This window comes from Crocodylus siamensis, chromosome 4, assembly GCF_052110815.1.
Source record: "Crocodylus siamensis isolate JL-2025a chromosome 4, ASM5211081v1, whole genome shotgun sequence".
Lineage (NCBI taxonomy): Eukaryota > Metazoa > Chordata > Crocodylia > Crocodylidae > Crocodylus > Crocodylus siamensis.
Window position 1 is genome coordinate 226,444,965 of NC_143398.1, and position 25,462 is coordinate 226,470,426.

Consider the following 25,462-nt stretch of genomic DNA (forward strand, 5'->3'; position numbering starts at 1 on the left):
AACTCTGGGGCTTTGTTCACACAACCAGGGGTGTGTGTTTGCAGCAGCACAAAGTAGTGGCACAAATGTGTGCCGCTACTTTGTGCTGCAGTGCATGCCCTGCATGTGGTTTGCAGTGGGACATATTGTCCTGCTACTCCATGTGCTGCAGGGGGGTGGGGTTGTCTGAGACACAGGGTGCTTCAGCGTGGGGCTAACTGGCGGGCAGCCCCCACAGTGAGGCACCTTGTGCCCCAGCTAGTGAGGGAGCTGCCTGCTCCTGTATCTCGAGGTACACTTCTTCTGTCTCCATAGTGCATGGAGACAAGGAAGCAGGCGGCCTTTGTCTGCCTGCTCCCCTGTCTCCACGTTTGTCCCAGTGCACAGTACTCTGGCATGCTTTGTGCCACATTTTTTCCCCAGGTTGCTTTTTTTTTTGCTGCTAGGAAATCCCAGTAGCAAATTTGGTCCCAGCGCTGCTAATTAGCAGTGGCACATAGTTTAAGAGGTTTGCAGCACCACAAATTGCATGTGCCTGCACGTCAGCCTGTGCTATTATTTGTACCAGACTTATGAAGTTTCTATTTTTGCCTAGATCCGGCTCACTGCTCCACTGTTGCCTAATCATAGAACCATAGAATGAAAGAAGCAGGGCTGGAAGGGACCTCCGTAGGTCACGTAGACCAATACCCAGCCTGAGGCTGGACTATGCTTGTCCAAGCCATCTTACACAAATCCTCTCTCTAACCTTTTAGTAATACACACTCAACCCTGACATAACACACTAACATGCCACAAGTAAGGCAGGGGGACCACAGTGGCCAGCATCTTACTGCTATAAAGGTTGTTAAGATAGGCTTAAGAGATCCCAGGAAGGGGACCACATTCCCCTGCAACAAAGAAAGGCAACCCCCCATAGTCCATACCAATCTGACCCTGGGGCAAAATGTATTTCTGACCCCAAATACGGCTATAGGTCTGACCCTGAGTAGAGTGCTAAGACCCTTTAGCCAGGAACCTTTATGTTTGAGTCCCAGCAGTCCCTGCACACCCCAGTCGAAATCTCCAGTCAAAACCTGTCATTGCGTCTGAGGCGGAAAAAAGTCCCCCTGACATGTAGCAGTGGTGGAGGGCAGAAAATCCCTCCCAGCCCCATGCAGAAAGCAGCAAAGTTCAGATGTATGGGCGATACCCATAGTAGATCATAGGCATAGCTATGTCTAGATCATCCCTGACTAATGGCTGTCCAGCTTCTTCTTGAACATCTCCACTGATGGGAGTCCACAACTTCTCTAGGCAGTGTATTCCACTGCCTCACTATTCTAACAATGAAGAAGTTTTTTCCTAATATCCAATCTAACCCAGCTTTGCTGCATCTTCAAGACATTGATCCATGTTGTACTCTTCAGCAAGAGAAAAGCTGCTTTCCTTCTTCTTCTTGGCAACCTTTGAAATATTCCAAGACTGCTATCATATCGCCTCTTCAGTGCCTTTTCTCCAAGCTGAACAAGACTCACTCCTTCAGCCTCTCCTTGTATGACTTGCCTTCCAAGTCCTTTATCATCTTGCCATCACTTCTGGATCCTGCCTAACTTCTCCATATTCTTTTAAAATGGAGAACCCAAAACTGCACATAAGGGTCTGGGTGAGGCCTGACCAGTGCCTAGTTAAGAGGTACAATTTCCTCCTATGTCTTATGCTTCTATAGTATCTAATGCTTCTTTTGATGCATACCTTATCCACATTTGCCTTTGTGCAGCTACATCAGACTTCCAGATAGTGCTACCATCCAGCCAGGTGTCACCCATTTTGTTTCATTTTTGATTTTTGATTTTTCTTCTCAAGGTGTAGCACCTTACATTAATCAGCATTGAACTTCATCCTATTAGTTCCAACCCAGCTTTCCAATCTGCCAAGATCCTTCTAAATTGTGCTCTGATTCTTCAACATGTTTACTGTTCTTTCCAGTTTCAGGTCATCTGCAAATTTGCTCAGGAAGCTTTCTGTGCTGGTATGTAAATCATTAATAAGCACATTGAACAGCACTGGGTATAGGGCAGACCCCTATGGGATGCCACTCAAAACTTCTGCTATTCTAACATGGATCCATTTGTAATTGCTCTTTGTTTTTAGCTATTGAGCCACTTGTTTATCCACTTGTCTATCAAAATAGAATACTTTTAAGTTCCAAAATTGAACTGTCTCATTTTACTCCCTTGCACTTAGCCAAAACTTTAAATTTCAAGGGAGTTCAAATGGAATTGGATTCCTCTATGGTTAATGGGAATTGTAGTTTGGATCTACTGTCCTTTATCTTACAGATTCCCAAAGGATTATATTTCCCAAGATGTACATTCAACCACACTTCCCTTGGTGCAGTATCCCCTTCTGGAAACACTTGTGGTTTCTTTTTTTCTTTTCTTTTCTTTTTCATTTTGGTAAACTAGAATTTGTTTTGTCTTGTGTCCACTAAAATCTTGGGGGTGGGGTTGGGTGCAATGGAAGGAGGGGGGAGAATCCAGTCTAAGGAAGGTGGAAGCACATTTACCCATAGCATGACTCCTCTCAATTGCTGAAGAGTTGAGTTGATGCTACCCCCCACCCAAGCCTTCCCAAGACCAGAGACATCCTGACCTGAAGAACACATGGCGACATTGCCCCACTGCACCCTTCTCTCCAAGAGCATGGTAAGGGAGGAGAAACCATTCCCATCTTCCTGTGTGTCCTCCAGACCCAGGACTCCCTTGTCTGGGAAACAGGTTTGAGGGCATGGTCTTATTGCTCCTGCCCCTCTATCCCTCCCAGTATCATCACAATCTGGGGAAAGCATGAGGAGCAAGGGAGAGGGGGCAGCTGTAGACTGAAACACCTGTACTCCTCTGTCCTGGGAAGATTTCTAGTAGTGTGTATTTCCCAGAATGCTAGAAATGAATGTCTGTTCTTACCCTTTTTCACCCCTAATCTTTTGCTGTCCAGAAGCTATAGTTCTTTGGACAGAATGTGACTCTGAAGCCCTTCTTAGGCATAGGAACATTAAGCACTTAATCTTAATTCCTTATTCAGGTAAAGCAGCAGGAATCGGGGCAGTTAAAAAGCTCAAGATATGGATAGACCAAGGATTCTCAACCTTTTTTTGACTCAACACACCCCTTTTAGACTCAAAGTAGCCCCTTGGAAAATGCCAGCTCTTAACTAACTTCACTCTTTTTTGACTGATAGAACAATTCTGTTGTAACCAGCTTAGAAAGACCAGAAGAGGTCAAACTGTATTTGACACTGTAGAGTCACATTTTAAATTTTTGAATTTATCTTGTAACTCATGTAGATGTCCGCACACCTAACAGTGGTAGTACATGCAGCACCCTTCAAAGGATCTCATGGTGTAATCACTGGTTTAGACGGGGGTAGCAGTAGTGCATAATTGGGTCCTATTAGGTCTGGGAGTTATTTTCTAGAAACAAGTGCCTTGAATATATGGTTTAGTTTGCATCCGAAGCTCAGGTTTTGTTATAAATTAAGTTGACAAAATGACCTGAGCTTTCCATAAGAGTAAGCCAGTAAAAGAACATTTTCTACATATTCATATACCTCAACCAATCTACGTCATATTAATCATATTTGTATGCTAATCAGTCCTCCTAATCTATTGCTTATATAAACACTATAGCATTTTTCTCTTGAAAATGTAGCTTCATGATTAATACATATTTTTGTAGCATATTCATCTTTTTTTTTAACCTTAGTTCCTCTTAAAAAAATGAATTTAGCAAGTAATCCTACAAGTCTCATAATATATTAGAAATTGCAATATATTTCTGTTCAGGATCTTTGTTTTAATAACACTATTATAGAATCAAATATTTCTCTTGTTTCTGTTAATAAACCAAATGATGGGGGCTCTGAATGTGGCCATTCAAAGCTTTGAATTAATTACCAAATTTGTTGTTTTCTCTAATATTTAAAGTTTACTCATGATAAATTTACTTTACCTTTACCTGCCATTTTTTCATCCTGGGTTTTTATTTTCTATTTGTCTTATTTACATTTGACAATATCTAGTCATTCCTGTTAAAATTAAAGGTCCAGAGATCTGGTGCTTATATGCAAATTAATCAATGCATCACTTCATATTCATGTACCTTGCTTATGGTTTTAAAGGCGGGAGTGGAGTGTGGACCCTATCTCTGTGTCTTCCCTACTTTGGTAGTTGCTTTGATACAGTGATATACAGGCTATAGAAGGTTGTGAAAAAATAGTTTCGCTAACCTTTTTGGTAAGTTTAACTCCTGGTGAAGCTGAATTACAAATGCAAGTTTAACACACATTAAAGCAGATCCTTGAAAGCTGGGATCATACAAGTTATTTCCAGGCTTCATTATCTCCTGCTGCCTGTTTTCCTGACCTACTCTGGAAATGTACTTCATGTAGGGAATGTAAGGTACTCTTCCCAAGTGCTCTCACTCGTAAACATCATGTTCAGCTACTACAGATAACACTACCTGTATTCCTTTGCACTACTCATGTGGAACAAGGGGGTTGGGAAGCAGATAAATCTGGAAAGCTGAAACTCCCTTGGTATGAGGGATTTTTCAGCTGAGGTGAAGTTGATGTACTCAGTCCCTGTGTCACTCTAACCCTCTGGCTTTGGAGTAGAAAGCTGGGAGTGGGAGGACTGATTATGCTTGAGTGCTTTTCAGTGACTCTTTATTAGTACACTTGAGAGCTGTAATTACCTCATAGAGATTATTGCAAACCTGGATCCTGACAGAACCTGTGCCCAGTATGATTGTGCCTCTATGCTTGAGCATCAGGGAGCTTCAAGCAGTTTCCTAATAATTCCCCTTACCCTCCAGCTTTATGCAGGGCAACACATTGTATACATAGTTTGACCAACATTTTGACCAAGCAAGTAGCTGTTTATTTTCATTATTATTCCTTCATACTATCTGTTTCTCAGCTTCCTGTTTGAACACTCCTGGTTCTATTGGGCTTATTTTTTTTTTTATATTGTGTATCTACAATGCCTAGCATGATGGAGACCTGAGAAAATTTGGAGTCCTAACCTACTGTAATATAACTTTATTATGATGGTTTTTATTATCATAATTATAATCATCAGTCCGATCCCCTTAAAAATTGTTTTGCTGCTTATTCTTCCATATCCATAGAGCAGAATAAATAGGCAGTGGTGTCTAAAAAGATTGTTAGAGGGAGCAGTACATCTTTCTGGAGGTTGACATTGGCTCCAAAGATAAGACACTTGAAACCCTCTGGGACATGCTACTAGGTGGGGAGTTGGTGGGGGGGGTGGGCAAGGTGAGAGAGACCTAACTGTACCTATTTACTACAGGCCATCAAACCAAGGGGAGGAGCTGGATCTTCAGTTCTCTTGAGAACTGATAGAGGTCATATGTGCAAGGGGCTTCATTATCATGGGTGACTTCAGTTACCTGGACCTAGCCCGGGAGGAACACTTGGCTAGGTCAGATTGTTCACGCAGTTTCTTGACTGCGATCGAGGAGCTCTTTCTGACCCAGGAAGTACAAGTGCCAACCACAGACAACACTCTCCTGGATCTGGTCTTGGCCAAGGGAGATGATCTGGTGTGTGGCTTGAACACAGAGGGGAACCTGGATGACAGCGGCCATGAAATTATCAGGTTCACCATCTGCCTTAAGGCTGACAAATCAGTCAGCAAGATTGAAGTCCTGAACTTCAAGAATGCTGACTTTGACAGGCTCAGAGCATTAGTAGGAGAGGTGATGAGGGACCAGGACAGGAAGGCAAAAATGGGGTGCAGAAGTGTGGCCATTGCTCAAGGACACAATCCTTGAAGCACAAAAGAACACCATTCCTGCAAAGAGGAAAGGTAGCAGGAGGGCTGTCAAGTCCTCCTGGCTTAATAGGGACATTGCAGTCTTCTGAAAAGAGGAAAAAAGAGGTATATGCACAATGGAAGCTAGGGACAGACCTCAAGGAAGATTATACTTTAATGACCAGCACTTGTAGGGAAATGATCAGGAAAGCCAAGGTGGCAACTGAGTTCAGCTTAGCAGTGGGAGTCAAGGACAATAAGAAGTACTTTTTTACATATGTAGGTATGAAGGAAAACAAATGAAAGTGTGGGACCCCTGCTTAACACCTTGGGACAGTTCATAATTGACATTCAGAAAAAAACTGAACTTCTGAATGCCCACTTTGCTTCGGTATTTCACCAAACCAAGGGGAAAGACAAGCGAGATAAGGCTCATAGGGGGCATGCTGGGAATGAAAACCTCTCTACTGTGGATGTTGAGTGGGATAAATACCAGCTCGAAAAGCTAGGCATTTATAAATCAGTGGGACCAGATGTGCTCCATCTGAGAGCGCTGAAGGAGCTGGCTGAGGTCATTATAGAACTCGTAGCAAAGCTCTTTCAGAATTCGTGGCGCACAGGGGAGATCCCTGAGGATTGGATGAGGGCCAAAATTGTGCCTTTCTTTAAGAAGGGGAAGAGGGAGGATCCGAGCAACTATAGGCCAATCAGCCTAACTTCTCTCCCAGGGAAAATCCTGGAAAAGCTTATTAAAGAATCTATGTGTGATACACTCTTGGAAAGTAAGATTCTGAATGACAGCCATTGTGGCTTTGTCACGGGTAGGTCTTGTCTTACCAATCTCATCTCTTTCTACAACCAGGTTTCTCACCACCTGAACATGGGAGACAAGGTAGACGTTATATACCTAGACTTCTAAAAGGCTTTTGATCTAGTATCCCACGATATCCTTGTGGGAAAACTGGAAGATTGTAGGCTCAGCTGCTTGCCGGTTCACTGGGTAGGAAACTGGCTACAGGATAAGACCCAGAGAGTTCTCGTGAATGGATCCATGTTGTCTTGGTGTGAAGTGGCCAGTGCTGTCCCTAAGGGGTCTGTGCTTGGACTGGTGCTTTTCAACATCTTTATCAATGATTTGGATGGGGAGTGATAAGCAAAGTTATGGGGCAGTGTGGCCATGCCAAAAGACAGGTTACAGATGCAGGCTAGAGAGTTGGGCAGACCAGAACCAACTGAAGTTTCACACTTACAAATGTAAGGTGTTCCATCTAGGGGCAAATAACTCTCGACATACATGTAGGCTCAGAGGTGACAGCTTGGCTTGCACCACAGCTGAAAGGGACCTAGGGGTAATGATTGACCACCGCATGAACATGAACTGTCCATGCAACATGGTGACCAGCAGGGCAAACAACATGCTGGCATGCATCAACTGATGCATCTCATGTAAAACTAACGTGATACTCCTACTGTACTCTACACTGGTGAGACAGCAGTTGGAGTACTGCATCCAGTTCTGGGGGCTGCACTTCAGTAAGGATGTGGAAAAACTTGAGAGGGCCCAGAGAAGAGCTACTCATATGATCAAGGACTTGCAAGGCAAGCCATATGAGGAAAGGCTGAGGGACCAGGGCCTCTTTAGCCTAAAGAAGAGAAAGTTGAGAGGGGACTTGATAGCGACTTACCACTATATCAGAGGAGTGCACCAGAAGCTCGATGAACAACTGTTACTGGGGCACCTCTGGAGAACACCAGAACCAGTGGCTAGAAACTCCTGAAAGGCTGCTTCAGGCTTAAAACCAAGAAAAACTCCTTCACTCAGGGTGACCAAACTGGAATATACTCCCTCCAGAGGTGGTGCAGTCACCTACCTTGGAGGTTTTCAAGATGAGACTGGACAGTCACCTCACTGGGGTCACTTGACCCCAGTTGTCTTCCTGTCTAGAGCGGGGTGGGGGAGAGGGGGCTGCACCCAATTATCTGCAAGGTCGATTCCAGCTCCTAATAATTTATGAATTAAAATTCTGATATCTAAAAAGAAGAATCTTCATATATGTTGTGCATTTGATAGGTAAGGACTTTTTTATTTGTTTTGTTTTATTTTTCTTTTTTATTGTTGCTTGTGTGACTGGTGAAATCCAAGTTCATGGCTGTGATAATGATTTAAAAGGCTTTGATAAAAAAATCACCATCTACAATCTTTAGAATAGAGCAAATGTCTTTTAAAAACTGTAAGTTGCATCACCTTGCTTTTATAAAATAATCCTCCTTGAGAAATTGATTGTCCCTTAATTATGCTAATCCTTATTCAAGAGAGTATAATCTATTAAGTAAACTACTGGTAAAGCATTGAAAAGCTTAACAGTAGCCAAGTACATGACATCCCTGTGTTTAAAAATATGCTAATATATGACAATATTTAGTGCTTTCTCTGCGTTTTTATGGGTATAAACATAATGTCTATTCTTCTTTTTTAGGTCCTGAGGAAATAGAATTCAAATGTCCCCTGAATCATATTGCCTGCATTGGTACAAACAGATGTATTCACTTATCCCAACTCTGCAATGGTGCATATGACTGTTCTGATGGGTATGACGAGGGAGTACATTGCCGGGGTAAGTGAATTTACTGGGGAAAAATGCCTTCCACCTCATGTCTTTTAACAGGATGCACTTTTAAGTGTGAATTCAAAGTGACCTAGCGTACTTTTTTGTCTTTTAACTCTTATGTATATAAAAATATGGCTGCAGATATACTTAATGTACATTTCAAAGCCAACTTCAAAAAACATACTGTGTTTTGTAGAACAAATACAGGTGGGAAGGAAAAAAAACACAAACAAGCTTTCAGGCATTCTGTTAACAAATACAAAGTTACAAAAATGGAATTGTTTGTACTGAGGAAGGAAATGTAAGGAAACCTCTCTTTTGGGGTACAGGAATTAGGTAGCATATAATGTTTCTCTACCCCCCCATCTCTTATTTAAAGAAAATCAAATGCAAACAGATCTGTGGTAAAATGGTACTTTTTGTTTGTTAAGGCATTCTATTTTTTAGCAAGAATCATTTTCCTTTTGTTTGATTTTTTTTCATGAAGGTTTACATATTGAATTTCATCTTGCTTTGGGCTCACATTCAAATAATCTTACAATGTAAACGTTTTCTTTACCTTAATTCTGTCTATCAGAAAGCCTGAATATAAATGACATAGCTAAGCGCTCCATATAAATCATGTGTGTTACAACTACTGAGTGAAGTTACACATTGAACTTAATGCTTAGTGGTGTTAAAATTAGAACATGCTGGGAGCAAATGCATATTAAGGGTTAATACAATTTGTAGCTTGTACAGCTTTGACTTACCACTAAAGGGCTGGCAAAAAGGATAATTGCTGGGAGCAAGGACACCTGGGGTGCTTATAAACATGCTCCAATGTGCTCTGATTAGAACGTCTATGTTCAGACTTAATTGAGTTTGCTGTAGTGTTCAAATTAGCATGCTTAAGCATGCTGCAGCATCTCGTGTTCAGTGTCCTGCATTCCAAAATGGTGGCGGGGGCACTTTAACTAAAGCTTATTGAACTAGCTTTAGTTAAAGTGTCCCACCACCATTTTGAAACATGGGACACTGAATACATGAGACACTAATGTGTTTTAATTAAAGTGGCTTCCAAGAGCATGTATATAGGCACCCCGGGCTCTATCCCTGCTCTGTTTTGGGCAGGGGCGGGGAGAGGGCAGAAAGTGACTGCACATAATGCATCCTGGGATGCTGAAGGATTGAAAATTGCTTGTTTTATCAGACTGAGTTACCCTAACATGAGCTACATAGCACAGCCCAGAACTAACCCTTGCCGGAAGTTGCATAATTATGAGATGCTCAGATGCTTAGCACAAGTTAACAAGCTTTAATATGTGGACACTCCTGTGTTAAGTGCTGTAAGTATGGTTAAAAAATAACCTATAACTTCATCCTAATGTGAGGGAGCATTTAGCTGGACAGCCAGTATATCTAATCCCTTTTGATATCCTTTTCCTGATACATGGGGGTCCGTGACCCATCAGTGTCAATGTCTTTCTAGAGAGTTCAGGGCAATTCTGCATTTCTTTTCCTCCTGCTCCTGTTCTCTTGTTCTGGCCTCCCCTTGCTTGAGAGAAGCTGTTTTGAACAGCATTTTATAACAACTTCCTCTGAGATTTTTTTTCCATTCTGCTTTTCCTTGTAGGCTGCTGCCTACCATCTGTGTTCATTACAGAGGATTAGGGTCATTAGCAAGTCAACAGTCTTTGGCCAGTATTCTTCATTGCTATGGCAAAGATATGCATTTGTTGTTGACTCCTAATATCTCTCCTAATCAGAAACAGACCACCTTACCACAAAAGGGATAATACAATCTCACAAGAATATAGTGAATGATAGACATTGTTAAGAGTATACTCATACATAAAGTTCATAAAATAAAACTGGGATTGTAATCTTCACATAAAAAAACCACCTGCCTCTTCCCCCTACCCTCACCCCCTACGCACACACAAATCAAAAGGAAATAACCTCATATCAACTGCTAAAAGAAAAATAAATGTAAGAGGAAAGACTGACTAACAGAAGTGCCACTGGGGTCAACAGACCCACTTAGACTTACATCAACTGATGATGAAGTCCATGGAATGGATCCTCCATAAAATAGATGACAATTTGTACTCAAAGTGATGAAAATAAAGTATCCTTATTGAGGATCCACTTCTGTTTTCCTTATTCAGCAAAACTTCACCCAAATTTAATGGAATTTTTGCTTGTGTATTGACTTGGAGATTGGCTATAACATGGTAATGAATAATGGAATCAGTCAAAAGCAGTCTTTAGGCCATATTTACATTTTCTGAAGTTACAAATGAGTGTTTCAAAGGCAGTACTATTAATTAATTAATCACAATTAAAATGTATAATACTCACTAGATGTATACGCTATATAACAACTTTGCATAAAGGTGCAGAGAATAAAAAATGCTAATTCGAGTAGTAGACAATGGGTTTCACTTGTAATTTAAAATGTTTAAATCAAGGAGATTAATAATGGGACCAGGAAAGGAAGCAGATTAAAAGTCAAGGCCTTACTTAAAGTAAAAAAAAAAATAGGTTCTTTCTTTTCTCTGAATGTCATTTTGCACAGGTAGTAGCCCAGACAGCATGAGACATGGAGGGAGGGCAGCAATAGGGGGAGCAGTGCCCCCTTCCCTGTCCCAGGACCCCCAATCTGTGGTCTGAACAGCATGAAGGGGCCAAACAATGGAGGTTCTCCCCCTGAACCCCACCTCTGCAATTGCTTCAGGCCTGTCCCTTTGCCAAGCCTGGACTCTCAGCTTTTGGGAAGGGGGGGAGGGTAGAGAGGAACAGAGCTCCCACTCCCTGGGGTCTGCACAGCATTGGGAACAGAGGGTTTTTTTTTCCTGGAGCCTGACTTTCCCCCCAGCAGCCAAACTCCACAATCACCTCAGCACTGCCCCCCACCTCCCACCAGACTCAGCCTCACAGCATAACAATAAAAAATGGTTTTATTATGTATGATTGTTTTATATTATGTGCTTCAGTGTCCTTCAGAACTTAGGGATGTATTTGGTTTGCTAAAACTGATTACAGACAAGAAATATCTGAAACCTACAACATATAATAGTGTTAAGATGACATCTGTATTCAGTCATTTACCCATTATATCTATTAACTCTTTAATACTTTCTGAAGGCATAGAATACTCCTGACAGACAGAAACTGTATACTCAAAGCTCACAGTAATTGACATCTTGCCTAAAGTAAATATTAGCCCAATTTTTTCCTGGAGATTTCTTTTTTCAAAGAAGTTCTCCAAACTCATTTTAAGTCCAAGGGCTATATATTTGGTTCCACTGGGCATGTCTACACATGTACTTTAATGCACAGTAGCCTATTTTACTGCATATTAAAGCAGTAAAAAAGTAAAAAAACTGTGCTATTATGTTAATGCACAGTAAAATAGGCTACTGCACATCAAGTGTCACGTGAAAAGCATGTGCTTGTGCTACTGCACATCAGGGACGCCTAATGCGCATTAATTTAGTACCTGGCATTGGAGGTAATACATTTAACGGGTATTAGGAAAAATGCATTCATGCACATGTCAACACGCCCATTGTCTTTGTTTTTGACCACTTGTAAAGCCCATCTAAAAAGGAAGTTGGGACTTTCTCATAGAGGAATGTCATAACATTGGAATCCAGTGATTACCATCAAAGTAATGGATGGTGGCAGGTGGTTACAAGCTGGAGTAAGTTAGAATAGCCTGCACATGGCTTTGCCTTGCCCCAGTTTCTGATTTTATGATGTTTATTCTAGTTAGATTAATTATGGGATTTTTTTTGAGATTCAACTGCAACTTAGTTTTATAATTATTAATTTACTAAATACATATAATGTGCTTGGATCCAAATCCAGTAAAAAACTTATTCATGAAAATACTTTGCATTGTTACCCATGGCTCTGAATTAAACAATGTAAGACTAGGTTTCACAGGCAGGAGAGCCTTTCTTATGTTCCTAAGTTGTTTCTTTTGTAACAAGGCTAGTAGTGGTGCCACTCAACTTTCATATAGCCACCTAGTGGTGGAGATACTTGCCTAAAATGTGGGAGACCTAATTTCTAGGCTCTCTTCAGATGGAAAGGGTCTCTAAACCACATATGCCACCTCTCTAGGGAGTACCCAAAAATCTAGACTCTATAGAATAGATTGGATAAAGGCACTTTCTGCCTCACTTCTTGAAGCTGTGCTACTGAGTGGAAAGAAATGCAAATGGATAGAATGAGGGGAAGAGAAAGTAAAAAAAACCCTAAAATGCATTTTTTAAAAAATAATCAAGATTCTATAATCCACTTATTTGTTTACTCCCTTCGGAGGGGAAAGTCCTGGCTTCGAGTTTACACTAAAAAATCATTGGATAAAATGTGTAAACAGTCTGCTTGTACCAAGTTGTGTTGTGGTAGTGACCACTACTAGGCATTGAACAAACATAAGAGAAAAAGATGGTCGCTATTCCAAGGAATTTATACTTAGTGTGTGTGTATATTTGTGTGTGTGTGTGTATGCATATATATATATATATATATTTGTTTATATGTATGCATAACTTCTGTGAATAATGCTTCCATTTTTATAAATACTGTACACTGTGCAAGATACAATAGCAACCTCACTTATATGGTATATTTTTTCTTTATTAAAATTATAACACCACGGGGGTAGTCTAGAAGTGCAAAATGTCTGCCCACATTTAGGGTCCCTCTGAAACTCAGGTGAATTTAAAAAGAAGAAGCTGGTGGTTAATGGGGAATAGTATGATTAGACCTCTTTGACTCTACTGTTCACACAGATTTTTCTTTTTCTCTTCTGAGGAAAACCTGTTGAGTCATAAACAAAGGATAAAGCACATTTCATGATGGTTCAAGTGGCTTCCTCCTTCTTTGTCAGATTTCTTGTCATATATTCTGATTTAATTGGACCTGGTGATAATGGGGGATTTCAATTAGTCAGATATCTGTTGGGAAAGCAATACCATAGGAAACATAATCAATTAAGTACTTTGAATGTGTTGTCAACAGTGTTTAATTTCAGAAGCTGAAGAATTTAGTAGATGAGTGTCCATTTTAAATTAGATTCTGATTAATAATAGGAAGTGCTTAAAATGCAAAAATTAGTCATTTTTCTGAATGTGATCACAACTTTACAGAGTTGACCTTCTAATTAGGACCGTCTAAGCTTCCAACTCCTGTAAGCTATAAAGGGAGGTGGGAAAGGAACATACCTGGGCAGGCTCTGTATAATTAATCTTCCTCTTATCACTTGTTTTGCACCAGAACGAGATACAGAATACTGGGCTAAATGGACCTGTAGTCTGACCCAGTATGGCATCTCTTCTGTTCTTATGTAGAGTTTGCTATTCTAAGAAAAGCGAAGAGAGACAGCAGCAGAAAAAGAAGTATGGACTTCAATAACACAGACTTCAATAAACTTATGGGACTGGTAGGTCAGGTCTATTGGGAAGCAATTCTAAGGGATAAAAGAGTGCAGAAGAACTGCCAGTTACTGAAAGGGACTATATTATAGATACGGCAGCAATGTAAACGTAAGATAGGAAGCATAGTAAGAGACCAGTATCGCTTCATGAAGAGCTTTTAAGAATCTGAAAATCAAAAAGAAAACATACAAAAAATTAAAACAAAGACATGTGACTAAGGGTGAAAACATAAAAGAATAGCACAAGGATATAGGGGTAAAATCAGAAAGCCTATGAACAAAATGAGATATAACTAGCAAAAGACTTGAAAGATGACTCGAAAAAATTCTATCCATTAGAAATAAGAGGAAGACAAATGAAACCATTCAACAGAAAAGGAGAACAAATAACACATGATTCAGAGAAGATGTATCCAATATTTTTTGTTTGTTTGTTTCATTCCCACACAAATGGTTAATTGTAACCTGATCTTTAAAAGACTTACTTTGTTTTAAGGAGCAAGTAGGCAGCTGAGAATAGGGAAATAACAGGTTAAAGATTTTTTTTTGTCCAGATAGATTGAATGTATTCAAGTTGGCAGGGCCTGATGAAATTTACCCTTAAGGAGCTAACCAAAGCAATTTCTGAACTACTAGCAATTATCTCCAAGTACTCACGGCAGACGGGCGAGCTCTCAGAGGACCAGAGAAGGACAAACATAGTACCTATCTTTGAAAAGAAGAGCCCAGGGAATTAAAGATTAGTCAGCTTAACTTCAAAACAATGAAAGATACTGAAACCAAATATTAAATAATCAATTTACAAGCTCCTATAGGATAATAAGGTGATGAAAAATAGCTAACCTGGATTCATCAAGAGAAATCATACCAAACCCAATCTAGTTTCAAAGGAGAAATCTTTTGATAAGGTAACTGACCTAGTGAAGTACTAGATGCAAATATCTTGACTTTGGTAAAGCTTTTGACATTCTCTAAGGAAACTAGAGGAAATCCTGTGTAGCTGAAATAACCATAGACAAGGTATACAATTTGCTGAAAAATGTAGTAAAAAAAATTGTTTTCCTATCAAACAAAAGGACATTTTAAATTGCACCCCTTTATACTTGTCTAATTAGTATTTTCATTAATAAGATGGAAAAGAGAACCATTATAAATGTGTAGACAACTTAAATCTGAGAGAGGTTGCCATAACGTCGGAGCAAAGTATTACAATTTAAAACAATACTAATAAATTGGAGGAATGGACTACAGTCAATGAGATTAGTATTCAATAAAGACAAGTGAAAAATTTTACAGTGAGGAAAGAAGAATAAAATGCATTAATACAAATTTAGAAATAAGTATCTAGGCAGCAGTACTTCAGGAAGGAATCTGTGGGGTATATTGCTGGTTATAATCAAGGAAGGAGAGGTAGTTAGCTGTGTTAATGCCTCACATAAGGCAGGGCAGGGGAGCACGTTAAAGTCTTGAAAGTGCTACCTGCCATGCCTTCTTCCATAATACAATAAATTTCAATCATGTAATGATGCAAAAAAAAGTAAATCTTATTCTGGAAAGTATTAACAGGAAAGTCACGTATAAGACACTAAGAGTAATTAGTCTACTTTCTACACTAGTACAACGACCTAAGGTGAGTATTGTTTCCTGTTTCAGACACTGCATTTTAAGATAGGTAAATTAGAGACCACCAGTATGAGACCAACATGTATGATAAGACGGTTAGAGAAAAGGGTCTATTGAGAAAGGACAAAGGAACTGATCTTGTTTAGTCTATAAACAGAGCAGACATGGTAGCTCCCTTCCAATATGTAAATGGTTTGATTGTGGTTCAACTGTTATATAAAACAGGAAGGAATTTACTTAACCTACAGAAAGGAAGATTTAAGAAAGACGTAAGAAAAACTTTCTGTATAATTACACCCTGGAATAAGCTACCTGGGGTGATTATGGAATCTCTTTCATTGTAAGATTTTAAAAACAGGTTGGACAGACAGTTATAAGGGATGGTCTAAGTAAACCTTTCCCTGCCTCAGTACTGATGGTTGGGTTAGATACTTTCCCAAGGTCCCTTCCCACTCTATACATCTACATTTCATTAATATGGATATACCATTGATTTAAGCAATCCAGTTATATATCTGAACAATATTTCTATTTTATGTACATAAGAAGTTGAAGAAAAGATGATTGCTAGGGAGCACTGCAGTCTATCTCTAACTGCAGTCACAGTAAAAACAAACCAACAATCTATAGGTTGTCTCTTTTTTTTTCACATGGCTTGCTTAGTAGTTACAGAAATAACTGGGATAATTATATTAACTATGGTTTTGCTTGAAAGCAGAAACCATAGGAGTAAAAATGTACTACATGATCTTGATTCCATTTCAAAGTACCTCAAAACATAGGTTTCTTTTTGCAACGATGATCATAGAAGGTTATCTAACAGAGAAAATGCTGAGAGGATCCTGGTGACCAGAGAAACATAAATGTGAAGTATATTGTACATTATACTCTAGTCACCATTTCTTTATTCTACAGGTAGGTTTGTATTAAATATTGGGAACAGCATAGAAGTTTTATTGCTCAGCAGTAAGGGCTTTAATAACTCTCCAGGAATGCTGTACAGCAGTCTAGTACAGAGGTATATATATATCATGCTATGTACATATGCATTTGGAGAGCTACAGAGTACCTCAGCAGGAAAGAGGGCTTCTCTGGGTAAGGGGCAGGAAAGGCTATTTTCAATGGTAGTAGCAGCAGGTAGTACCACTACCCTGGGGGAGTAGCACAGCTGCTACTCCCCCAGGACAGCAGCAGGTCCGTGAAAGCCACTGCAGGAAGAAAGGAGAAAGAGCAGAGCACAGTGGTGTGCTGGGGAACCACACGGTACCCAGTAGTAAGGGTAGGCAGACCAGGTTCTTTGGGTAAATTTGATATTCTTTATTAGACCAACTAAATAGTTGGAAAAATTGTCCTCTGCAACCTTTTGGGCACAAACACCCTTCTTCAGGCATAAGGAGAATCTGCTACAGATTCTCCCTATGCCTGAAGAAGGGTGTTTGTGTCCAAAAGCTTGTGAAGAACAATTTTCCCAACTATTTATAAAAGATGTCACATCTACCCAAAGAACCTTGCCTGCCTATGTCCTTAGACCAACACAGCTACAACCAACAACCCTGAAATATGTAACTGTATACACATTACATGTAATGCTACAAAGAAGTTCCCACTTGAAAAAAAAAATTCTGTGGTGGATCTACCATTTTTGTAGAACCACAGAAACCCTGAACATCTGTGTTAGTTTTTTGTAATGCTGGAGGGGCATATTGAGTGCTACAAATGTAACGTGCATCCACAGCCCCCAAGTGTATCTACACACCTATCTGTTCAAGATTAAAGTTGCTATATTATCTATTAGAAAAGTTATACTGAAATGCATACAGAGATGAGATAAGGATGGATGAGAGCAGGTAGTGATGTATAGGTAATAACATAACATAAATGAAATACCTATTGTTAATGAATATTTAGGGCTTAGTTAAAGATTTACAACTGAAGATGCACTAGTGGAGGAAAGATTCACAGCCTAATGCTCAGAGCTTGGAGGTACTGTGAGTGAAAAGTTGAATATATAGACATAATCAATCGTGTAAGAAAGCATAAAATAGCAGCAGTTTCACTTGTGGCCTGGCTGCTGCTGATCCACTGGGAGAAAAACCATTGATGCTACATGTGAAGTCCAGGTATGCCCCTGGACATGATGCATCTTTTGGTGGGACTGTACTTTTTCTGTTCCATTAGCCAAATCTAAAGCCCACTGAAATTTTGGAAATCTTATTGTAGCATTGGATCAGGCCTTGGAAAAGATCTTCTGCTCTATTTATATATATTTATAGCTATTTCTATTTATAGCTATTTCCTAGTGGATGCTAATACACTAGATGGTGAAACAGTGGCCTAAACCCAAATCCAGCTCACTTTTGTTCTCTCCTCTCCAATACATCTGAATTTAATCAGCAATAATTTGCCCTTACATTATTAAGTGATCTACCTTGTAAGACTAGATATTTCTCTGTGTGCACCACAGAATATTATTATTATTTTAAATAGTTTTTTCACGATAAGAAAGAAGTAATAAGGAGTATGTCCTTCTGTTACCTGAAAGTTAGTGAATAAAATGCTACTCTGTGGGTGTGTCTACATGGGATGCTTAACTTTGCATTGGCATAGTTTACTTAAAAATAAGCATGTGTGTCTACATGTGCATGTGCTTACTATGCAGTAAACCTTCCAAATCCTGAGTAAATTTGCTACCTGAAAATGCAAGTAGCAGATTTATTCAAGGTTAGTAACAATGCCATAGCACTCGTATAGACACCTGACCAAGAGCAAAATCTGCTCCGGGTCTGATATCCAGCAGAGGAGATAGCTTCTTGCCCCCGGGAGCTGCCTGCTGCTGGGGCGGGCTCCTCTGCAGCAAGGACTCCAAGATGCAGTCGCGGAGTGGGGGCTAAGAAATGCTTCTCTCTCAGCCCCTGCTCTGCCATTGCAATCAGGGAGCAGAGGGCTGGCAAACCCCTTATCTCCCAACACCAGTTCAGATGTCAGATGTCTGCAGAGCTGGCCCTGGGAGATAAGGGTCTCCCAGCATGTGCTCCACGACTGCAGAGCTCAGGCTGGGAGATTAGCATCTCCCATCACCAGCCCAGTGGTACCAGAACTCAGGCTGTGAGATAAGGGTCTTTCAGTGCCAGCCCTGTGGTCACAGAGCTGGCACTGGCAGCTGTCTGCTGGTGGGGGCAGGGGAGCACCACACTCACAGACCTGGGTGGGGAATAAGCCCCCCAGCCTGTTCTTCTTCCCTGCCACCCCCTCTGCTTCACGCTTATGGAGCTAGGTGGGCAACAAGCCCCCCCAGCCTGTTCCCCTCCAGCTTCATGCTCACATAGCTGGGCAGGGAACAACCCTTCCCCCCCAAACCATCCCTTGCCCAGTTCTGCACTCACAGAGCTAAACAGGAAACAGGACCATCAGCATGTTACCCCCCCCCCCAGCTGATGGGCTTACAGAGCTGAGCAGGGTACAAGCCCCCCAGCCTTTGCCCAGCATGCAGAGCAGGAGCTGGGAACTATCCTAGTCAGGAGAAGGTCCTAGCCCTCTGCCCCAATTGGGTGACTGAGGCATGGGGTTTGGAAACAGCTGCAGGGGTGTGGTAGGTCCTAGCTCCCTGTCCCTATCTGCTGGTGGGGCAGCTAGCAGTGAGCTAGCTCCTAGTTGTCCCACTGGTGGATCGTGGTGGGACGCTGGGACCTGTCCCTCCCCTGAAGCTCTTTCCAAGTCCCCCGCCCCTGACTAGGGAGCCAGGGCCAGGAATTCCCTGCTACAAGGGCAAGGGGACATTTTCCCCACCCCAGCAGCAGGCAGCCCCCCAGGAGCCAGAAGATAGCTGTCTCCTGGCCTGGTGCTCCTACCAGCCCCTGGGCTAGCACCCTGGCGGAGCCCAGAGCTCCCCCGAGTGGTGGCAGGGGCCCATAGTAGGGTTGTAGGAAACTTGGTGCAAAAAGCAGCAAATCTGTTCCCTAATCACCACATGTGTAGATCCTGCCTGAAAACACTTGCTCTGGAGTAGCTTATAGCAGAGTAAACTGAGGCTGGAGTAAGTGCATGTGTAGATGCACCCTGTATTACCATTCATAAAGGTAAACAATGACCAGGGTAATACCCTTCATTACATCAAAAGTTAGATACACTATTAGATAACCTGATTCATTCCTGATCTGGACTGAACTGAGTTGGCAGAATCAGAGAGATCACATTTTGACAAACAACATAGTTGCTGTACATGTGGAATTGGCCACACTGAGGAAGCCAAAGGTGATTTTTTTTTAAAAAATGCTTTGACATTTCTTCAAGATACCAACTAGAATTAACTTTTAATAGTTTAATATTCAATAGGAATGGGTGAAAGAAATCTCACAGACTAGCTGAAGTCACTCGAGGTGGGGGAGAAATGCATTTTAACTTAAAGGGAAAGTTCAGTTGAACATAATTCAGATCAGATAGAGTCCTCATGATGTTTTTGATAATTTGGATGCTGGTGAACAATGTATTGATTTAAGACTTAACCTGTGGCCAGTAAGTTATACAAAGATAAGCACGTTTAGCTTAGGAAATAGGCATAAAACAATTTGCCAAATAATTGCTGCTACTTTATTTTTGTAGCAGTCCATAATTGGAGTATTATTTTTTTGTTTAGGCCATTTTTTATGATCTGTTGCTATCAGATGAAGATTAATGCTGTTATTACTGAATCATGCATCCATGCTGCTGTTAGCTGTAACACCAGAGAATTTAAAGTGGTGTTCATCAGAGGGGAAAATGTGAAGTTGAGAATTTTAAGGTATTTTCAGACCTCTCAAGAATGAGACAAAATTGTGAAACTCATACCCTGCAAAGATAGATTCAACCACCCAATTATATAAATGTTTTACCTCCTCTAATTTCTTAGGAGCTTGTATAACATACAAAATCTGAGGGATGGTGGAATTGGACATATTCCCTAATTAATTTTTTCGTAGGATAGTCCTTTCTCCTGGCAAAGAAATCTCTCTGAGCTCATTTGCTTCATTCTGACAAGCTTACTGCCAGTTTCCCATTAGGTGTGTGATGAACAGTAAGTCTAACATCAGAGTATTGAACCCCTGAGCCAAAAGGAAAAATCAAGTTGCTCCAAACAAACCAATAGAGCTGCTGAAGTCATAATGTAACATTAAGAATGAATCATCGTGCCATTATATCTTGTTCTGGATTATACTCTTCTTTGATCTGAGACTTGATTGTTACCACAAGGAAGAAAGTGCATGGACTGAACCCCAAAAGACCACTTTTACAGCAGTGTCAGAGGCAGTGTAGTGAACCTCTGCAGGATGAGAAAACTTGTATTACAAGGTGTGCAATACATCTTTAAACAGCCTAGGGAATCCTGCAGCATTCCTTAAAATCCCAAATTGACCCCCTGGATCTAAAACAATTTAGTTTCCAATTTTGTATTTAAATAGTATATGGCTTCTTAAACATTCCAAAAGCTAGTGCAGAACAAGAGGAGAATGGGGGAGCTTGGATTAATATCTATTTTTTTTTAGACTTGAAGGTGTAAGGTTTAATCTGTAAAGACCTGAGACAATAATAAACCTATCTTTCCCTAAAGATTCAGTTTCTGTGCTATAGTATTTGCTCTTGCAAATTTAAGGGGAAATGCATCTTGTGTACCTACAGCAAAATACACTGGTAAAGCCATTTTCTTTTTCTTTTGAGATTTTTGTTTTGTTGCCCATCTGAGACAAATCAAGGACAGGGATTTGAGTAGAAGTTTTATATTTGATTTTTTTTACATAAAAATATATAAAGAAGTAGCTCTATATTGCAATATCGAATATATTTGGTATTATAATATGCTAGTATAATAGGATCCATGGAATGGATCCAGTGGGATATTTTGAATGCGGTGGAACCAAATACAGACAACACTGCCTGCCTCTAAAGAAGAGGAGTGATTAGAGTACTTGATCTTCATTTCTCTTGTTTTGGTACAGCATCATCCACTCATCCCAGCACTCAGATATTCAGTTTATCGTATATTTTACTGTCTTTTCTCACCTTTTCCCTGCAGAAAAGCATGATGCAGTCCATAGAAATTAAAGAGGTCATTCTGTCTATTCCGCTGTCAAGAGAAGGAAGTCATGGACTGGGTGATTTAATAACTTACTATTGCAAAACCCCACTGTGGTGAAGCAAATTAAAACTGGTTGGCAGGAGTATATAGAAGTGAAAGATGTTTGAGGGATTTAATTTCATCCCAGCTTTTATGAGATGCCTCTAAAGAAGTTTTTTAGGGGCAAAGTAATAGGTATAGCAACTGCTAAAATGGAAAGAAATGTTAGAAGGAATTGGAGACAGAGATCAGAAAGATTGAGTGGCGATAGAAGATGGAATATTCTTAATTTAAGAAAGGAAGTAGAAGAGCTGGGAAATACGATAAATTAAAAAGTGCTGAATATAGATGCACAAGGTGCTTGAATTTTTCAGAAACTCAGTCCAGCTGATAAGAATGTACAAATAGTGGGAATGTGCCAAGTAAATGCAGTAATGGAATTAGTTTGTTCAACCAAAAAATGCTAACGTATATTTTATAGCAGAACACAATCTAAGGTAAAATCTTATGGGGCACAGTTGTTTTGTGTATTGTAATTGTATCTAAGGAAATATGCTAGCATGACTGCTGTCCCATTCTCCTCAGCCATTGTTTCAGGTTCAAGCAGCAGGAATAAAATTTAGCCTGCTCCTTGAAGAAGGAATAAAAGGATAATGTTAACTGGCAAAATAAATGGCTATCAGTTTGGCTTCCTGAACATATAATGAAAAACATGTGTTTCAGTACAATCAGTTGCAGCTCAAAACACTTCACTACATATGCTTTAAACGTGTACTTTGCTGTTAGCAGTCCTAAATCCAAGGAGGGCTTTCCACCAGTATCTGAACTACACTTTGTACCATTCTTCTTCACATTCTGCATGAGCAATTGCAACAGATGGAAGGTGATAACTCAGCTATTTTTTGATATTTCCACTACTTCAATGTCTAGTGAACTCTCAAAACACATCACAAACTATAACAAAACCACATATTTCAAGTTGTAATAATCTCACTGGTGAAGACGACAATAAACTTGGGATACATAAGCAAGGCTAGGTCAGACTCTTAAAAGGATGTTATGGAATGAGTTGAAGGCAGCTTTGCCTTAGACTGGTTTCCAGGGATTTAGCTCTAGAGTGATTTAAACACTTGCTGTATTCTGTGGCTGCCCTAATAAGTTGAAGTAAAAAAAAAAAAATTGATTTGAAATGTGTAAATATAGTTGAATTGAAAATAAGGGGTGTTTTCTTGTTAATAAATGCTTCTATTTAATAACCTTAAAAAGGTTCTATATTCTAAGAGATTGTCCAATGCAAGAAATTTGGAATTCAAAGCATTAGATGCACCACTAAAACTTAATTTTAAGATGCTTATATTATGCTATGGAGTAAGTTGCATAACAGAGTTGGAGGATCTATAATGCTGCAAAGATAATCAGGAATCTTTCTCTGGTCCACATAATGAGCAGGAAATTTAACCCTGCATAAAGAGAACAAGTCAGTGCCCTCCCTTCATTCTCTGTGGCAGATAAAACATATATATATCCTGCAAGTATGTCCAGGCAACTTTGGTGAGAGGTAACAAAGGCTTCAGACAAATAAGTCTTGAAAGAGGTCCTATTGTAACAGTCTAACTTAAGGAGAATGCTTAGGGAGTTTTATGGTCTGTCAGCACTATCTGATTTAGCAGTGTCCCAGGAAATGAATAGAGTAGACTTTATACATCATTTGATCACATTTAGAGGGAATGTCATCTATTACAACCAAGTGATTCTTAAACATCGTTTTTAATCTTTTTGGGGCTATACCATAATATTCTTATTGTGGAGAAAACATTACAATAAAATTAAAATAATAATTTTTCTTTACTAATACCTGCAGAAAATGATATAAGAAAATATGATTTACAAGTAGTGTTTATCAACGTTGCATGACAATGGATTCTTATTCCAATAAAACTGTTTTTTGTTTTTGCTCTGAAGATCAATATAGATATAAAATAATTGTGTGGTGTTAGAGGTGGGGGCGGGGGAGAGATGGGAGGAGAGGAAAGTTCTGCAAATGGGAAATTGGCAAGAAAGTATAACCTTTCTTATCCTAAAGATACTTATGAATTAATTCTGTTTCCTGAATACTCTCAGTTAGGGGGGGAAAAAAAGACTCCTGATCTAAATGTGCAGAACTGCATGGGTAGGAAGTGACATCTGCTCTTTACTCAAGGGAATGCTTGCTCAGGACAAAAAGCAGTACACATGGCTCTTATCTGCACTACAAAGTTCTGCTGACCAAAACTCCCCTGTGGCAGCAGATCCTTTTTTTCTTGGTAGAATTATTCCCCCTCGTCAGAGAGGATTAAGGTTTCTACTTGCAACTCAACAGATAGCAAAAGGCACATCGAGACATGGCTGTGCTCATTTTTGCAGCTCATACCATCCCCAGGCACACTTTACACCCTGATTGCAGAGCTGATGAAGCGGATCCATGTGGATCTTTCAGAAGTTGTGTCAGTATGTGTGCTTTGTCAGGTTGCCCGTGGCAGCTGTTATCAGCTGGCAGAATCCTGCCATCATAGATGAGACCTTGATTGACCTTGATTCCATCAGCTCCTTTGCCCGATGTGATTCGAATATGCATCTCCCACCTTGCCTAGGAAAGAGCTTTCACTATTGACCATGAATAGGGTGAGGGTATTCTCAATCTCTCTTATTCCACTTGGTATAAATACATCCACTCAAGCATTAGTTGAAACCCAGAAGTGCCATGACCCGGGGTACTGTAGTAACTGCTAAATTAGTGAGACAGTCCGCTCTCCTTACTCTCTGTCTCAATGGACACATCTACATGTCGCCCTACAGCAACATAACACGTCATTGCATCATTGTATGGTGTGCTGTGGTGACGTAGCAATAATGTGGGTCTACACATGATCAGCAGCTATGTTGCCATAGCAGCATGTCCTCCCGTTTTAGCACACCACTGCAGTGACGTAGCAGCAAAATATAACTGTGTGCCACACGCATGGCGCGGTAGAGGTGGTTACTGTGCCATGCTCTAATACTCTCAAAAGGAGGTAAGAAAGCATAGCAGTTTCACTGAATGGCAATGTGTAGACACATCCAATGTCTGTTTAATTATATAACACAAAATGGAACAACTTTAACAGGAGAGACTGAATGAGAGAAAACTCAGCAAGCCTTTCAGTCTTGCTGCTCAGGGAATTCACTGGAGATGAGAGCTGGAAAACCATGGTTCACATGCTTACCCCAAATCAGACCGACAGTGTATTTTAACTGGGTTCTCTGTGCTGTCAGCTGATCGTTCAGATATCTATATAATACTTGGGGATAGAAAGACATCAGTCCAGAGTGAGAATGACTCTCTAGCTTGGTGATTAAGACTCTAGTCAGCATAGGGTGCACCTGAATCATGTGTAGGTACCACTGAAGTTTTCAGATCAATGAGAAGTGTCACCCATTTTTCAGAAAACTGTGGTTCTTGTGTGTGAGAATCCCCTTACCAGCCCAGGAGTAACCAGGGCCAGACCTTAGTCAATGTCAAGTCCATGCCTCAGGACATAACTTACTGGTCAAACACAAGCACTCATAGCACCAAATAAAAGCAGGTGACAAGGCAAACTGAGGCAAGAATTTTTTTTTTTGAGGAGGGTTGATATATTTCCTAGACCAACTGTGAAGATATCTCCAAAAAAATCCTTGCTTCTTAAATGTTTCTTGGATCATTATGGCTATGAAATCACCCTAGTACTAGGTTTTTCTCTTGTCTATAATCCCTTGTTGTGTCAGCTGACAGGCATGTAGGCCTTTTTCTTTTCCTGGATGTTACCTTGTCACATGGTTCAATCAACTTTTTGAAAGAGAGAGTGAAAGAAAAAAAATCACTTTTTTTAATTCCAAAAAACATTAATCGGACAAATAAT

At 40.2% G+C, this 25,462-nt stretch overlaps 1 protein-coding gene across 1 annotated transcript in view; it reads left to right on the forward strand.

The window, feature by feature from the left end:
• Positions 1 to 25,462, forward strand: part of LRP1B (LDL receptor related protein 1B) — a 1,602,836-nt gene that overhangs the window by 469,054 nt on the left and 1,108,320 nt on the right. Inside the window, exon 3 of the mRNA XM_090045827.1 lies at positions 8,272 to 8,409. Within this exon, the coding sequence (XP_089901953.1) occupies positions 8,272 to 8,409 (138 nt within the window). The remainder of the gene's footprint in view (positions 1 to 8,271; positions 8,410 to 25,462) is intronic.